General features: G+C 38.5%; 1 protein-coding gene across 3 annotated transcripts; it reads right to left on the bottom strand.

Moving 5' to 3' along the window:
* Positions 1-314: 314 nt before the first annotated feature.
* LACTB (lactamase beta) lies at positions 315-13,769 on the bottom strand. 3 transcript variants are annotated; one of them, XR_013993436.1, is made up of 6 exons: positions 13,378-13,769; positions 12,885-12,951; positions 11,205-11,395; positions 10,120-10,471; positions 8,733-8,894; positions 315-1,307 (listed from the first exon to the last, which is right to left on the bottom strand). XR_013993436.1 is itself a non-coding variant. In XM_081049663.1 (6 exons), the coding sequence occupies exons 1-6, from the start codon at positions 13,738-13,740 to the stop codon at positions 776-778; spliced, it is 1,671 nt and encodes a 556-aa protein (XP_080905789.1). In that variant the 5' UTR covers positions 13,741-13,769; the 3' UTR covers positions 315-775. The 3 variants fall into 3 exon arrangements, 2 of the variants coding, with proteins under 2 accessions (XP_080905789.1, XP_080905790.1); XM_081049663.1 differs by having other exon boundaries at positions 8,733-8,898; XM_081049664.1 differs by having other exon boundaries at positions 8,733-8,898; positions 10,204-10,471.
* Positions 13,770-14,905: the final 1,136 nt, after the last annotated feature.

The raw sequence follows: 14,905 nt of genomic DNA, 5'->3' as shown, positions 1-14,905 counted from the left end.
ATCGAGCTGCCATATGACCCAGAAATTCCACTTCTGGGTATTTATCCGAATAAAATAAAAATACTAATTTAAAAGATATATACACCGCTGTGTTCACTGCAGCATTACTTACAATGGCCAAGATATGGAAGCAACCTAGGTGTCTACTGATAGATGAATAAAGATGTGGTACACACACACACACACACACACACACACACACAGAGGAATCTTATGCAGCAATTAAAAAGAGTAAAATCTTGCCATTTGCAACAACATGGACGGACCTAGAGAGTATTATGCTAAATGAAATAAGTCAGACAGAGAAAGACAAATACCATATGATTTCATTTATATGTGGAATCTAAAAAACAAAACAAATGAATAAACAAAACAGATCCATAGATATAGAGAACAAGCTGCTAGTTACCAAAAGGGAGGGGGTGAGGGGATGGGTGAAAAAAAAAAAAAGCAAAAAAGAGAACAATATTTACAGGTTCTTGTTAAATGAGATTTCTCTATATTGCATATTCAAAAAGTACATATTTGTATCAGAATGTTTTATTTCGAGAGTTAACATTTTTTTTCAAAAAGTAAACACAATAGTTATACTTCCCTGAGTATAAAGCACTAATCCTACAATAAAAGACAATTACAAAATTAAGCAATTAGAGGTATATAACTCTCTGCATTCAATTATACTCTAGTACAAATTTATTCTTAAAAATCTCATGTGTTTTGGAACTTTAGTTAACGTTTTAGAAAACAAAACAGTTCATTTTACCCCTGTGATATGTTAAGGTATGTCTGATCTGTCTTTATCAAATTCCAGAGCAATCTTTAAAGCAGTGCTATTGAGGCCAACAGATTGCATGTTACATATAATAGAAACAACTATTCCCCTTGGGGGAACCTTGTTATTTATAGATTCTGCATCCAGTTCTTCAGGAAGGATCAGCAGGACACTACTGGCACCCACAGCACCTCCAGTATGGGAGGCATAATGCCGCTGCTTCCTACAAGAACCATATGTTTGCTTCTTTTCCACGACACCCCATGCCATTGCGTATTTGCCCTCTTTATCCCAAGACATCTCCGTGTTAGGGACTGGTGTCCAAATCATAACCATTGTTTCTGGTTTGAGATACCCAGGTAAAAGATTTTCATTTGAGTTCTTAAACAGCCCGACCTGGTAACCATACAGCATTGCATTCCCAAATTTGATAAGGTCACCCACTGTCGACAGAAATCCACCACCAGCCCATTTATAGGAGTTATCCACGTAAGGTGTGTTGACAAGACGTCTCTTTTTATTGTAAACATAAAATCTAAAATGAAATAAGAATGGTCATTAAAAATTTAATAGTCTATTATTGACTTTACACATGAAAATGAATAGGAAAATGTATGCATCAGACAGATTATATTTCAATATAGTGATCATAATTGTCAGAAACCAACCACTAATTCTTAGTATGATTCAGATCCTAATGAAACACTGATAACTGAGTAAAGTAGTCTAATTACATGTGAATTAAAGCATAGGAAGTGGGTTGGTTTTTCTATTGGCATGGCTTTCCTATGCTGTTATCAAAACTTTCAATAACTGCAAAAAAAAAGTCATTAAACTTTTAATAAATTCAAAAATTTAACGATATTACACATGATATATTTTCCCCGTGCACATATAGAACCTCCTATGGTTTGGTAGATACTCCTTGGGCTTAACAAATCATGTCACACATAACTAAAAGTGTACATATCAGGAAAAAGGTTAATATTTGTAAGGAGACAGGTACTATTACAAACCCTATTTTACAGATGAGGAAACTGAGGCACCGAGTATAAATAACTTGTCCACATTCACACAGCTTGTAAGTGGTAGAGTTGGATTCACACCCAGGAAGTCTGGCCTCTCTATTCTATGTTGCCTCTCTGCTTCAGCATCCTACCTTGTAAAATGAAGACAGAAACATCTACTTTGCAGACTTAGGAATATATGCACAAAGCCCCTTGCATATTTCTGGCAGGTACTTAATAAGTGATAGCTGTGATTTACTCATGTACTCAGCAGTTACTGATGGAGAGCTCACCATGTGCCCGGCACTGCTTGGATGCTGGAATAAAGTGCTAAACAAGAGACAAGGCGCATGACATCACGAAGTTTCTATTCTAATGTGAGGAGACTGGACCACAAATATTCGGTAAATATAATGAAATTGGAAAATAATTAACCAAAAAACTGAAGCTTAGCTCATGAGGATCCTTTCTTTCAAGATTCAGAATAAAACGACACACTGAGGTTTTCAGTTTGCTGACCGTCTCACCTCTAATGATCTTCATTCTACTTTGGATATTTATAAGCACTGTCAGACTGGAATCTCACCATTACTTTAAACTGTTTTCTCTCTAAGGTCTCAAACTGAGAAATTTCTTCCTATCACTTTCAATTGTCCCAGCGCTCCAACTGAACACGCTCTCGGCCCTCACTGTGACCTCCACTTCTTCCTCCTGGATTCTTTCCAGTTTCCCCAGTTCTGTTACATCCTACTGATTTCACCTGCTTTTCTGTTCTAGCCTGAACTGTGCCATCAGCCATTGCCACTATTTCAGCTGTGGTCTCACTAGCACCTTCAGGTTCCTCACTCTTTTGACCTTGCTCTACACCAATCCACCAGCCCTGAATTCATCTCGGTACCCCTTTCCTTGTTTCCTTGTCTGTCAAGAAAGGCTGTGGAAATTCATATAACAAAGATGAGATATCGATCCACACTCTTGCTAAGGGTCTTCATTGCTGTTAACAGATCTTTCCATGGTCATTCCCTGGTATATTCATAACAGCTATTCCCAATCTCTTCCACCCTCAGCCTTCTACTCTACCTCAGGCCCAATCAGCAGATAACTAACTATATCCTTTGTTATACTGAGAAGATTGAGGCCATCAAAGGGAGCTGGAAACTCCCATCTTTATCTCAAAATGTATTTACATCATCATCCATTCTTTTTGCCTTCTCTCTAGAGTCACTTAAGAAATTTTCCTGTTGTTTTAAAGACTAATTCCACTACCTACATCGTTGCCTCTACAACTTTGCTTCACCAATTATACTTCTAGATTATTTCACCTCTTTGCAGTCCATTCTCTATGCAGAACCCAGAGATTATGTCTCCCTCTTCTCCCAACCATTTAAAACCCTCTAATGGTTACCACTGCAATGATAATAAAACCCAAATTTCTTACCACGGCCTATAATACAATCAGTGGTCCTCAACAGAGGCAGTACCAACCCCCCATAAGCAAAAACTGTGGAGGAATGTTTTCAGTTGTCACAAGTCCTAGAGGGCCCTGAGTGACACAGAGAGGGGCCTAAGGAGCCTGGATGTCCTGCGATGTATGGAAAAGTCCCACACAATGGTGCATCCTCCCATATGCTGCGAGACCTGCAACCATCACACCAGATATTCATGTAAATAAAAATCTGTTTATAACCAGGTGAGCTTAGAACCCTCTCCGTGTTATATAGTATAAACACAAAGTACTGATTGCGCATGTTTACTCTACAGTGAGTTTTTTTAAAAATGTAACCACTATAAAAATTGAAGACAGACTGTATTTTATTTTGTTCAAATTTTAGCCAGAGTTGGCCACCAAGGGCATGAGATGAAGCACCAATATGATATACCTGTGTTGGTCTGCGCTTACACTTGTCACCTCTACAATGCTTTTATGTATTAAGTTGCATGTGATTGTCTTCTAACGTTGTCATGAGTAAACCTTAACATTGAAACATCTACTATTATAAATGATATTCATTTTATTTCTTCTTACATTCTAGTTAGAGTACTAAGTGTCAGTTATATGATCTATGACTTTCATTTCAGAGCATTAAAGGAGGTGTTATAAAACATTTGTTAAATTAAGGAGCAGTGGGTCTAACAGCATTGAAACTCACTGTCCAAAATGATTTACCCCCTGCTTACTTCTTTGATCTCATCACTTATAACACCTTGACTTGCTTCTTTCACACGCGAGACTTATTTCTGTATTTGCAACAAAGCAACCTCGCTTTCCTTGTCATTCATGCCTCAGCTCAACTAACATGGCCTAAAAACAATGTATGTTAAAGAAATCCCACTCCTCATCCTCTCCTTGTTACTCTATATCCCATTGCCTTGTTTTATTTTCTTCATATCAATATCTGAAAATCTTAATTAAATTGTTTCCTTATATGTCTGTCTGTCTCTTCCCGTAGAATATAAGTTTCACAAGTGCAGGAACCTCATCTACGTTATGCATTGATGAGTCCCCGATCCAGAACAGAAGTGCTCATTAAATGAAAGCTGAATGAAATCATTTGTTGGCCAACTCTTTAATGGAGAGACACTGGAGAGATTAGTAAAACCACATACTGTGGTTGCTCTCAGGGGGCAACAGTCGTGTTGGACAGCTCTTAAATTTCCAAGCACCATATGAGTCACCTGGGGATTTTGTTAAAATGCAGATTCTGTTTCAGTGGGTCTGGAAAGGGGCCTGAGACTGCAATTCTAACAAGCTCCCAGCAGATGCCAATACTGCTGGCCCCTGGGTCACACTTTGAGTAGCAGGTTGTGGAATGACTAGCAGAGATGGATGCGAGGAATCCTGAGCTCAGTGAGAGAGCCTTATTACAACGGCTGTTCACAGAGGCCAGCCTGCGGATCAAAGCAGTTCAGTTTGGCTGAAGCAGAGAGCTTGAGGGGAAAAGTGACAAGAGTTGATGCCGAAGGGGCAGACATGGGACAGGTCACAAAGGACTTTCTGTGCCATGCTAGGAACTTGGACTCCTTCACCTTAATTCACAAAATGCTCTAGTTTCCTAGATCCTAAGGGGGGAAAGGGGAACTTTTATCTTTTTATCCTTGTTATATCTTCCAGTTACCAATCCTTTTTTTCTCCTCATTTACTGCCTACCTACATCACACAGTCCACACCTGCTGTTTTTTCTATGTACTCACCCTCTGCGTTCATTCAATTTCTTAAAATCTGGCTTCCGTGCCCCCATCACTACCAAACCGCATTCTGTGGGTTACTCTCTTGTGGGGTCTTCTCATCCCTCTTCCTGTCCGCATGCTGTGTGCCCCTGCAGCACTTTGCTGACACTTCCACAGCCCTGCGCTCCGAGCTCTCTAGCTCTCAGTCCTATGACTGCCCATGCCCCTCCAGTCACCAGTGGTTCCAGTTTCCCAGGCCTCTTCTATACAGATAACTATAAATCTGCATCTGTGCCTCAATCTCTGTTCCAAATTCACAATCAGATTTTCTACTAGCATTAGTCATTCTCAAACTTGGTTTTGGAGAAGGGCAGGAGAGTTGTTTATCAGAATGACCTCTGGGTTTCCTCCCTCCCAAAATTATATCCGCCCTTCAAAATTCGTAACTTTGGAGAGCCTGTGGGCATATATAGTTTGAAAAATGACTCCTCTTCCTTCCTTCAAGATTCTTATATGTCCCCTAAAAGCCCAAGTCATAATATTGGGTGAAGCAGGGGTGGCCATAGGCATGTGCTTTGAAGATTTAAAAAAAGTCTACAGAGTATCTTAATATGCTCTCTTGAGAACCAATGACTTGATATGTGGACTTCTCATGTCTCAAAATGAACATGACTAAAACTAAACTAATCTCTTCCCAACCTTTTTGTCATATTTCTCCTCTCCATTAAAGCCTTGGCTGACTCTCTTGCCCTCAACTCTTATATCCATTAGGACGCCAACTCCTATTCTTCAATCTCTTCTTTGTGTTTTGCTCTTCTTCCTTCCATTCCTGTAGCCATTATCATATTTTAGGTCCTCATTACTTTCTGCCTAAACAGTGATTACACTTGTAATTCTAAGCCAATCAAATCTAAGAGAAGCCAAATAATAGAAATACATTTTATCATTGAGACACATTCTTCTTATAGTGAACCCCAAGTTTGTAAACTAGGAGAGAACTACCGGTATATTTTGGCTAATAATCAGCTTTGTGTAACTTCCTTTTAACAGTAAAGCATTTCAAACCACTTACATCAAGGCTGGAAATTAGGACTCCTTAGTCATTCCTCCTTCAAAATAGGAAACTATGGAGAATTTCCAGACTTTCGTCTAGAGTTCTAAACTTTAAATAGCCGAATTCTAGACTTTAATCCCTTGATTCCTTTTCACAGAGGGCAAATTAATGGCTTTTCATGAAAATAAGTTTTTTCAGCTGGATGATAACTTTATTTCAAATTCTTAAGGAATTTCTTCTCTAAAAAGAATGGGATTTTGACACAAATTCTTGAGTACGTTACTAGGACATCTTCGTAACTAAACTGATGGAATGATGCCAGATGACAAACAGCCTCTTCCTACTTATTTAAGAATCTCTAGATTCTGCACCATAACATTATATAACCACAGAAATCTACATCTCTGCATTCTTTACAGCTAAGTGTGGCCTGTGGCTAAAATTCTGCCCAAAGTAATCTAAATAGTATTTTGGAGTGGGATTCTGGGGAAATACCTCGAATAGGTGACAGAGACTGAGAGGCACTATTTTAAACACACATATACACATACAGACGTGATAAAGACAACAAATATTTACTCCTGGGATACAGTAACTCTAAAAGGCCTTGGTCAGGATAGCATATCTAATTTATGATTATGACCAAGGAGTCAATAGACTAAATAACAAAGCTGAAAACTTTTGCTGGAAATTTTATAAAACAAATGACTAGAAATATGCATTTACTAAGTTTACTTTAAGGGTTTTTTAAAAAAAATGTTTGAAATGATTCCTTTTACTCCCTGAACTCTCCAAAAAAGGTGGTCCCTGTAAGCTCTTTTCAAATAATTACCAAAAAAAAAAAAAAGAACCAGAGTTGACTTTTAGAGGCTCACATAGATATTGTATTAAGTAAAATAAAAACAAAGCAAATGGACAGAACATTTTCCTAGGTAGCAATATTTCCTTCTTTTTTCTGCACCTAATTTTATTACAGCAGCCCATTTAATCTAACTAAAATGAACCAACTATCCCTTTAGCACCATAGGGTACTACCAAAATCTAAAGAAAAAACCCAGGGCAGATAGGAACCTTTTACAATATAAATGGAAACCCACTGCCTTTTTCCAAAAAATGGGAGATAAAACAAAATGAACTCTTCATCATAATCTGTATTTTGTGCAAGTCAAATTAATCACTCATTAAGAAAATAGAAAATAAATGATAACTACTCTGCAGTCTGTACATTCATAGCCTTAATTTTCAGTTAAGAAAAGAGGCTCAAGGATACATAATATTCTTTTCTCCCTTACATGCAAGTCTAGGCATTCATTATCAAATGCCTAGATCTAAATCAAAATAAGGTCATACATCTATGCCATGTTTATTAGAGAATCTTTTTTAGATTCAATTGACAACCTCTGGTAATTGTCAATTTTTCTTATGTTCCAGTAGTATATAATGTTGGACTGAAAAATAATGAACACTAATAGTCTGAACTAGTTGAGAACTACAGGCCATTTAAAAAATTAAAATTCATTGCTTGCAGCTAACCCAATTCCCTTTAGGTCCAGAAAAAAAAAAATCTCTTTCAGGCCTGACTAACAATGCGCATTTAATTCCTTTAAATAAGCTGGTAATTTTAAAATGGTAATTTAACTAAATACAACAGAAGATTAAACAAAATTAGTGTGGAGATAGGAAGATAAAGCTAAAAAAAATTCCACCATTTCATCTCTTTCAAGTACCATTAAGCCAGTTAAAGCATGTACTAATGGAAATATGCAATAGTTGATTTGTTAAATGTTACCTTTCTAACAAACCAAATAATTTGAGTAAAATGGAAAACACCGTAACCATAAAACTCTTGTTAGTCATTAGCTTTCATTTGATATATTTCAATGAAATGACTTTCACACTTTTACAGTGAAGAAACCTGGCAGGTACCACCTCAACAAGGTGATTAAAATTACCATCACCAATAATGGGACAAATTGACATCATGAGACTTCTTCTATAAAGGACATTATTGGGACAACTGACAAAATTTGAATAAGGTATGTAGATTTGATAAAAGCATCGTATCAATATTAATACCCTGAATGCCCTTGTTTTTAGAACATACACATTGAAGTATTGACAGGTAAAGGAATACCATGTCTGTAACTTATTTCCAAATGGTTCAAGAAAAAAAATATATTAATAGATAAGACAGTTAAAGTAAATGTGGTAAAATGATAACATATGGGTATATGGAAGGGTATATGGAAATTCTATATACTATTCTTTTAACTTTTCTATAAATATCAAATCATTTTGAAATAAAAGTTAAACCAATTAAAAATAAAAAGTAAACAAAGAAAGCATTAGCTTATAAAACATAAGAAAAGGGATGATTGAAAAACAAATTATAATTTGTTTAGAATAAAGAAATTTGTTAGAAAAAATTTGTTTAGAATTTGAAGAATAAATTATAATTTGTCGTGCAAATATAATTGTGCAACAGGTGCAATTTTGGTTTAATTATTCATGTGTTTAAATTATTATTGATGCTTTTCATCTAAGGATCTTGGGGGTATTTTACAAATATATTTTGTTTCCCTCACTTTATAGAGGGAAAATCAGACAGGTAGAAAACCTCCCAAAATGTGGCATCTTGATTTTGGAAAGGAGACAAGGAAAATTTGACTTTCAACTGATAACATATTATTAAGAGGTAATATAGCTAGACACACCAAAAGTATTTATTTACCTTGCTCTATTGTAAATCACTGGTTCATTTTCTTCCTGCACAGTTGTCAGCATATCCAAGTCATGGAATATTTTCTGCATATAGTCCAGATACTTACATCCTGAAGCTCTTTCAACTATGGCTGCCAGTAGGGTATAGCCAAAAGTTGAATACAAAAACTGACTACCTTGAGGCATCATTGCATGGAGGGGAGAAAAAAGAAAATGATTCATTATTATTTAAAAACATGTGAAATAATTTCCCACTGAAAACTGGTATACCTTAAAACTGGAATATTTTACTTCGGCATTTATAAAACATGGATGTTATATTAAATGTAGTCAGCTTTGCAATGGCCCTGCTTATTCCGTGTACCTAACACATGAATGAATGATGATCAAAATACTTGAAATTTCACATAAATCGACTCCTTTCTATGAAAATGAAATAAATAAATCCTACCTTAAACATCACAAAAATCCTTCAAACTGGAAACAAAATAGGAAGGGAAAGAAAAGCAAATTTGGATTCTTAAGTCAATTGTCTTGTTGTTAATATACCTACTACTCATTGTTTGAGGCATAAATAGCTGTGTAAGTTATTTTAATAAAATATATGTAGATATAAAACCGTTTCAAATACACATTAAAATACAAATACATATTCAAGTATATGTACTGTTTCAAATATATACCTTTATCTCATTTTGGGTTCTGAAAATGTACATTGTATCATTTATACTAAATATAGGTGAGAACCTTATTTTTAAGGCAAAATCCATAATTATATTTCTTTGTCCTTGTTATACCTACATAATATCTATTCATGGTAAAGACAACTTTTAAAATGAAATGGAATAAAAGTAAATAAACCTATGGTACGTTTAAAGATATTAAATGGTTTCAACAGGCATCATACCAAAAATATACAAAAACAAGGTATTTATTTTTATAGATTAGCTCTTTAGGAAATAAAATTAAGTTGAGGAACACTAATTTCTTTAAGGAATGAAGGCACAAAATAAGTTGAGCAATTTAAATTCTAACTAAATAGTAAAATACTAGCAATACTTTATCATGTCAACTTTAGTCCAAATTTTATTTGGAGAACTATTATTCCAACATTTCTCCATAATTTTTCCACAAATATCCTGATATTGAGAATCCACTAAATTGGAAGCCTCCGTGAGGCTAAATTTAAATAACTACCTGGATGCTCGGCAGGAACTACATGTTAAGTTCTCAACTATTCAGAAACACAGACAAAAGGCAGGCACTGGACTGACAGCAAAATCCATGCCACAATCTTCAGCCACATCACACGCCCTCAGGATGGTATCATTTTGGATTTCCTAACAATTAACACTTCAGTAATGATGACTTTGTTAAGAGAAGGAATTAACACTCACCAGGTTTAAAGAATAAAGGATCATTTTTAAACAATCTTAGGGATTCAATTGAATTTTCGAACTTTTCTCTCAAATATAATTCACCTTGTTCAAAATCATTTTTTTTCTTGACAGGTTTTGTATTCCGGCCTTTGGCTTCATTATCCTGCTCTATCTTAGCTTTAGCAAAGTCATTCTTTTCATTACTTTTGCCTCCTTTTTCTTTTAACTCTTTTTCTTGGTCAGAGTCCATCGTCTCTTTCATCATCTTCAAGGCTTTATAAGCTTTCTCTTCTTTCACCTTTTTCATGTCCTTTTCATAATGACGAATTCCACTTAAATGGGAAATCAATAATCTTGTTGTGACAGAAACCTAATTGTAAAAACATGAAAATTCAATTACATTATTAAATTATAATTAAAAAGTTCATAGTGTTGGAATAATGCCTCAGTAATATTCTCCATTTTAAACTGCTGCTGAAAAAATATGTCACGCACAGATCTTTAGCCTCAAATTTCAGAAAAATACCCACTTGATTGTCATCTGGATAAAAAAAAATTAACAGGGGGCCGGCCCGGTGGCTCAGGGAGTTGGAGCTCGGTGCTCCTAACGTCGAAGGCTGCTGGTTCGATTCCCACAAGGGCCAGTGGGCTCTCAACCACAAGGTTGCCGGTTCGATTCCTCGACTCCCACAAGGGATGGTGAGCTGTGCCCCTTGCAGCTAAGACTGAACACAGCACCTTGAGCTGAGCTGCCGCTGAGCTCCCAGATGGCTCAGTTGGTTGGAGCGCGTCCTCTCAACCACAAAGGTTGCCAGTTCGACTCCCGCAAGGGATGGTGGGCTGTGCCCCCTGCAACTAACAACAGCAACTGGACCTGGAGTTGAGCTGCGCCCTCCACAACTAAGATTGAAAGAACAACAACTTGACTTGAAAAAAGTCCTGGAAGTACACATTGTTCTCCAATAAAATCCTGTTCCCCTTCCCCAATAAAATCTAAAAAAGAAAAAAAAATTAACAATAATTAAAAACAAACCAAAGAATCCCATGCAACCTCTTAAATCATGTAACATGTCATTTGTCAAATGAACTGTGGGTTTCATTACCTTTTCACCCTCATATTCTTTTTCAGGGAATTCAGGAACATAATGTTGTACTGGAATATCAAGATCCAGTTTCCCTGCTTCCCACAATTTGGCAAGAGCAACCATGGTGAGGCTTTTGCTAATACTGGCAATTCTCATAACCGTCTCTGGTTTGCATGGTACACGGTTCTCAATATCGGAATAACCTAAACCTTTGGGGGAAAAAAGAGCAAACAATCACTATTAACAAGCTTCATGGTCAAAAGAGTCTTGAAAAACTGAAACAATACTATCTTAAAACATCCTGTGTATTTATCTAAAGGAAAAGGTATTCTACCTTTATAAGTTAATGAAAACTTAACATGTAAGGGATGACAGTCTTAACAACACCGACAACAGTTAAGTCCACCAATTTAACCTTATAACTAAATGGAATTGTACCTTGTGCACAATAGCAATTTTCTACCTGGTTCAAATACTAATTATTTTTAGCTTATCTTTTGGTTATTCTACATTTTAAATAAATTACATCATTGTTCTTCAGATTATATTTATTCTTGATTTTTGAGTAAGTTTCCACTGAATTCCTTAAAATAGCCATCCAATAAAAACAAATATGAAAAGGGGTCCAGCAAACCCAATCTAGCTATCAATTCAATTCAGCTGCAAACCAGAAGAAAAACAATGTACTGCTAATTTAAAGCTCCTTCTAGAAAAAACTGTAAATTCATCTTTTGCACAGGCTGAAAGTGTGGAAATCTAAGAGATACAAAGAACTGAGATCTGCAAAGAAAGAAAAGGTATACAATGATTGTTTTTAGACTGTAAATGTGGGTTATGCTGAAAAATATTTGCATTAAAAACAAAGACTTCACCCATAAAGCTGACATTTATACAATTTTTGATTATAATATTTTTCATAAATTAGATATACTGAGTAGTCTATACTTGTACTTGGGGGAAGAATAATTTTTCTTTAAATTCAAGACCCTACTGCCCCCTTTGTAAGTAGTAAAGAAGTACTACTTTGTTTAAGTGATGTCTGAAATGCCATTTCCTAAAAGTATGGCTCCTCAAAACCTGGGATGACAAGTTGAATCAATTCGTGTGAAATGGAGAAATATATCAAGTTATAAAATGTGATTTGATAAAAGTATAATAAAATAATCGGAAATCCATCTCCCAATGCTTCTAGCTTGTTGTTTCAAAAAATAGCTGACACCTCTGCATAATCAAAGAAAGTAATAAAGTTCGTAACTTCCTGTCATTAAGGACAGGAATCACGCATACACCCAGTTCTTAGTACAGTGCCTTTTACAAAACAGGTGATTCAATACATTGTAGACTGAATTTAAAAAGAAAAAAATCCTGACATTGTATCTACTTACAAGGGTTACCTACAAATATGCAGTTAATAGATTGTTTTATATACAACTTTCAGAACAATAAATCTAGTCCTTACAGAAAAGGGGGGCGTAGAAACACGCCATTTTTAAGACTGCAACTTATTCATTAGTCACATTTTAAATCTTGTTTACAGAAAACCCGATACTTTATTGTTAGACACGTTCTCTACAACAGGGGTGGTTTTATGTAAACCGAACAGCATTTCACGGGATTCACTCCAAGCAGTAAAACAGCAAGATTTCATTCACTAATTGGCACAAAACAAGCCACTAAATAACACTGTTCTGAGCCTACCTTCGGACCAAACTTCTTTGCCATCTACAGAGACTCCAACCACTATACCAGGTGCGCCCACCTCATCCTAAAAGCGAAGTGGAAAGGTACAGACAGTTCACAGACAGGCCGAAACACCTCGCTCACCAGCGCTCTCACCTGGACCAAGCTCCAGGCTCCGCCCCCTCCACCGGGGCCCCGCCCACATCGGGTCTGGCCGGGCCGGGCGCTAACGGTGAGGGGTGTGCCGGGTTGGCACCCAGACTGGAAAGAGGCGGTCCCCGAGGAGGGCGGTGACCTCCGCCCGGACTTGGGCAACCCCCCAAGAGCGCCTGACCGAGCCCAGGAGGTCAGAAAACGGGAAGTCTTTCTCGGAAGCTGGCCGCGGGAATCCCACTGCCCGGGGTGGGGTCTGCTCGGCCCGGGGAGGTGACCACCGAGGGGCCCCATGCCGGGGTGACGCCCAGGATGGGGAGCCGGGTTCCCGGTTGCCTCCGCCCCGTGGGCGCCGCACCTTGATTCTGTGCAGCAGGTCACGGCTGCTGTCGATGGCTCTGGCGAAACGCCTGGAGGTGGGCGGCGCCGGTTTCTGCGGAGACCATCCGGCGAGGGACTCCTCCTGCGGGGGCGGCCGCTCGGCCACGGCCGACGCCTCCGGGTCGGGGGCCGCGGGGGGCGGCGCGGGGGCTGCACCCCTAAGCCCGCCCGCCAGCTTCACCCCGAGCGCCAGCCCCAGCCCCAGCCCGAGGCCCCCGACCCAGCCGGGGCCGAGCTGCGGCAACCTGGCGCGCCGGTGAGCCCCGCGCCGCCCGCAGCCCCACGTCCAGGCCCCGCGTGTCGCGGCCCGCGCCGTTACGGCTGACAGGAGCCGGTACATGGCGTCTCCGGCGAGCCGGCAGCCACCGAGCTCGCACTGGCCGGGGTGGTTACAGATGCGCGAGGGAGGAGAGGAGGGGAGGGGAGGGGAGGGGAGGGGACGGGAGGGGGCGGGAGGGGGCGGTGACGGCGCTCAGACACTAGCAGTAGAGGCCCGATAGCGGAGCGCCGAGCACATCGAGCCCTTCCTCCTTTCCTCTTTTTCTCCTTTCCTTGTCTCTTGATGTTCTTCATCTTTCTCCCCCACCCCCTTCTCCCCATCTATAACTCCCCCCAGATCAAGGGTCACCTCCTTAGGGAAGTCATCCTAGTCCCTGTCCCCTTGGGAGTTTTCGCCACAGCTTGACCGACAGTGCGCACACTTCCTTGGTAACACTTAACACTTCGTTTCATTGAACTAATCTGATTGCTTACTAGCCAGTGGCCTCTCTGGAGAGCAGTGACTTTTACTTTTGGATCCTCAGCTCTTGGAACAGCGCCTGGCACATTGCCTTAACAGGCGTCTCCTTTGCCCTCAGAACTCACTTTTCTCTCTCTTGTCATCTCCATTCTTTTTCTCATTTCAGCTCGTAAGGCCCTTCTGAAATCTCTTACTTCCAGAGGCCTAGCTCCACACTACATCAAACATAGTAAGTTACATCCAGGCCTTATATTAATTTTTTTTGTACTGTAAAAAAATTAAACAAAAAAATTTGCACTTGAAAAATGTTAATAAAAAACCACATATAATTTAGTTAGTTATGATTTCTGACATCTGATAATCAGATATTCTTGTGAAATAAGAATCTAACCTCAAGTTACTACAAAATGTAAAACATGTTATCCTAATTGAACAATTAATGACAATGTTAATTTTGAACATCCACTCCAATTTTTCAATTTTTAAAAATACTTTGGGATACACACACACACACACACACACACACACACACACATTTCTGAAAGATTTTTGAAAGCTTGTTGGCCTTTAGGGGCTGGGGCAATATACCCACTGCATAAAAGCCTGTCTTTTCTTGCAGGTGGAATATATATAGAATTCATAGGCTTGAATTGACAGTCTATTGTCAGGAGAAAAAAAAAACTAAACATCTTGAGCTAATAATTGTTTAACTGGAGGAAAAGGCAATAATGGTAACCACATCTAGTCAGAAAATACTGGGGCTAAA

Source organism: Rhinolophus hipposideros (genome assembly GCF_964194185.1).
Source record: "Rhinolophus hipposideros genome assembly, chromosome: 5".
NCBI lineage: Eukaryota > Metazoa > Chordata > Mammalia > Chiroptera > Rhinolophidae > Rhinolophus > Rhinolophus hipposideros.
The sequence above is the reverse complement of the archived record's forward strand: the minus strand, read 5'-3'. Positions and strand labels throughout refer to the sequence as shown.

What these genes read in the sequence shown, in the direction of transcription:
- LACTB (XM_081049663.1), bottom strand. Translation starts at nt 13,740, where the DNA reads ATGTACCGGCTCCTGTCAGCCGTAACGGCGCGGGCCGCGACACGCGGG. An exon ending in ACCTGCTGCACAGAATCAAG is followed by an intron (nt 12,952 to 13,377) that starts GTGCGGCGCCCA and finishes CTTCGCTTTTAG; the next exon opens with GATGAGGTGGGCGCACCTGG. An exon ending in TCCTTTATTCTTTAAACCTG is followed by an intron (nt 8,899 to 10,119) that starts GTGAGTGTTAAT and finishes TGATGCCTCAAG; the next exon opens with GTAGTCAGTTTTTGTATTCA.